The 2,865-nt window shown below is 34.1% G+C and overlaps 1 protein-coding gene across 1 annotated transcript; it reads left to right on the top strand.

Annotated features, from left to right (window-relative positions):
* Nucleotides 1-860: 860 nt before the first annotated feature.
* On the top strand, nucleotides 861-1,615 carry LOC106777027 (ubiquitin-40S ribosomal protein S27a). Its single transcript, XM_014664525.2, has one exon. It carries the CDS (start codon nucleotides 911-913, stop codon nucleotides 1,379-1,381), a length of 471 nt encoding a protein of 156 aa, XP_014520011.1. The 5' UTR covers nucleotides 861-910; the 3' UTR covers nucleotides 1,382-1,615.
* The last annotated feature ends 1,250 nt before the right edge of the window (nucleotides 1,616-2,865 follow it).

Below are 2,865 nucleotides of genomic sequence, written 5' to 3'. Positions count from 1 at the left end.
TTGCATCCTCCATTTTCACTCCCCATCTTATACCTAGGGCAACCCTAGAACAGTTTCTCTCGATTCTTCATCGTTTTTGTAGTCCTCAACACAGTCTTCTCTCCCCAATGGCAGATCAGCTGTGAATTTTTCCTGTTCCACCCTCCATCTCCAAGAGAGCTCGCAGCAGAACGAAAATGCTTTTTTCCGCAAGCATTGCAAGTTGAAGACGAACACAAATGAGCCATCGACATTGTTTCGTCTTCTACTTAGAACTTCACTCTTCAACACCGATGAACCCTAAATATGTCGAGCTAGGTCTCCTACTTCAGAATTTAAGCTGTCAATTTCATTCTTCAAATGATTTAACAATTCCAAATCTAATTAACGTTTTTAATTAATGGATAAAAAGCCACGTATCACTCACTACTGTGCCACGTTTCTTCTTATCTTTAATGGTTCAAGATGTTATCCATCCACGTATGCACAGATTTAACACCGTTAGTCAATTTTAATGACAGGGGTTAATTTGTTTAAAATTAGCACTTTTAAAGACCAAATTGGGAAGTTTTAAATGAAGGGGACCAAAATGGGAAAACTTAGGTGATTTTAACCTAAAAAAAATCAAACTTAAATTTAAGTAGATAATTACTCAAATAACAGTTAATTTTTTTCTATGATGCTCATAATTGGCATTATGTCACTTTAATCTACCCAATAAGAACATTGTAAGTTGTGATTTTTCTAAAAAAAAAATAACTTTTTAAGTAAAAATAGAAAGGGGAAGTGAAAATGTAAATAAATGGGTTCAGCAAGCTTTGGGCCGAAGAATAACCAAACAAAAAAGCCGTATCCATTGGACTATATAAATCCTCCATAACGATTTCCCCATTCTCAACACAAACCCTAGGTCGAAACCCTAGCTGCAGGGATGCAAATATTCGTAAAAACTCTTACGGGGAAGACCATCACCCTTGAGGTGGAGTCTTCTGACACCATTGATAACGTCAAGACCAAGATACAGGACAAGGAGGGCATTCCACCGGATCAGCAGCGTCTCATCTTCGCCGGAAAGCAACTCGAGGACGGCCGCACTCTCGCCGACTACAACATCCAGAAAGAGTCCACTCTCCACCTCGTCCTCCGTCTCCGCGGTGGCGCCAAGAAGCGCAAAAAGAAGACTTATACGAAACCTAAGAAAATCAAACACAAGCATAAAAAGGTGAAGCTGTCTGTCTTGCAATTCTATAAGGTGGAGGACTCCTCTGGCAAGGTGCAGAGGCTCCGCAAGGAGTGCCCGAACGCCGAGTGCGGCGCAGGAACCTTCATGGCCAATCATTTTGATCGTCACTACTGCGGAAAGTGCGGTCTAACTTATGTCTACCAGAAGGCCGCTGCCTAATCATTAATGTATTAGTTTTCTTATTATTATTTTTAGATTTTAAAGTTTTGTTTCATGTTTTGTTCCTGTAATTAAACTTTTATTAATACTTTATCGATTTGGATTAGCATTCATATTTTGTTAATTCCGTTTATGCGGTGTTTGATCCAATGGTTGCCGATTGAGATCGGGAAATCCTGTTTATTCCTCTTGTTTGAGTAATAGATGTTTTTGAAGTTTTGTATTCTATGTTAATTGTGAGATTTGATTGATTTAATTATTGGTTATTCCGTGGTTTTTTGTGGTGTGCATATATATTTCTAAATCATAATGTAAGGCTTGATTGTGTCTTTCAGATTATTTGATAGGGACGTTTAGAAAACCTGTTTTATCATATTATTCACAATGTATTATTCCACAATATAAAAACTCTCATTTATTATCATCCTTCCAATTAAAAAAAAAAACTAAATATCATTCAAAAACCTAAAGACAAACATAATTAAATGTTCAAAGACCTTAATGATTACAAAAATATCTTTGTTTCTAGATTGTTAAAAGAATATTTCTCCAAAATTTAAAAAAGAAAAGTAATGGTGAAAAGAGATCTTATGTCATCTATGCTACCAACAGCCTCCTTGGGCCAAAATAGGAACCGAACTTTTATTTAAGTAAGGTGTTGATTAGATTCTTTTTCTTTTTCTTCTATGGCGCCTCATTTGATATGACAATTTTCAAAATAATATATATTTTTATCTCATTGAAATGAAAGAACTTTTAGAAACTTGCATTAACACGACTTTAAAATAAGAAGAATTTTAAATATAATTCTTATTAAAAGCTATTATTCATGTCCTTTATATATATATATATATATATATATATATATATATATATATATATATATATATATAATGCAAAAATATAGAATTAGAAATCTAATTCGTTTAGAACCTTTGTTTCTAGTTATTGTTAGTACTCTTAATAAGATTATTTATCAAAATCACACATTTTGATTTTAATTTGGATAAATGACATAGAATTAACAACGTAAAAATTCAGATGTTGAGAATGACCAAAAGCACAGAAGCTGAACATTTAAAAACGAAAACATATATTGAACAGAAAACATATATTGAACAGAAAATTTATATTAATGTATCGTCATACAACTAATTCCAATGAACAGAAAAACTAGCCTATCCTAGACATCTAAAACGTACTCTTTACAGCAATTCCTTGCAGAAAGTGAAGTCCTGGTGTCTTGAAAAGTCTCCTGATCGTCTTCTGAAGTTCTCCAGAGTTTTTTCGTGTTTTTCGTGTCAAATGATAGTTTCTGTCTTTCTGTCACGTCTTTTTAAGCCACTTTCATTAATTTGCTCAGCGCACAGCTATGTATGCATTGTGCAAATTTTCTTAACTGCTGCACTTCAACTGATGCTATTCGCTCAACGCACAAGTGTTGGTGCACTGTTCAAATGTATTTCTTTTAGTTGTGCAAATTG

The sequence above is a fragment of the Vigna radiata genome, chromosome 11 (assembly GCF_000741045.1).
Source record: "Vigna radiata var. radiata cultivar VC1973A chromosome 11, Vradiata_ver6, whole genome shotgun sequence".
NCBI classification, from domain to species: domain Eukaryota; kingdom Viridiplantae; phylum Streptophyta; class Magnoliopsida; order Fabales; family Fabaceae; genus Vigna; species Vigna radiata.
Note: the sequence above shows the minus strand (reverse complement) of the source record. Positions and strands in the feature narration are given on the sequence as shown.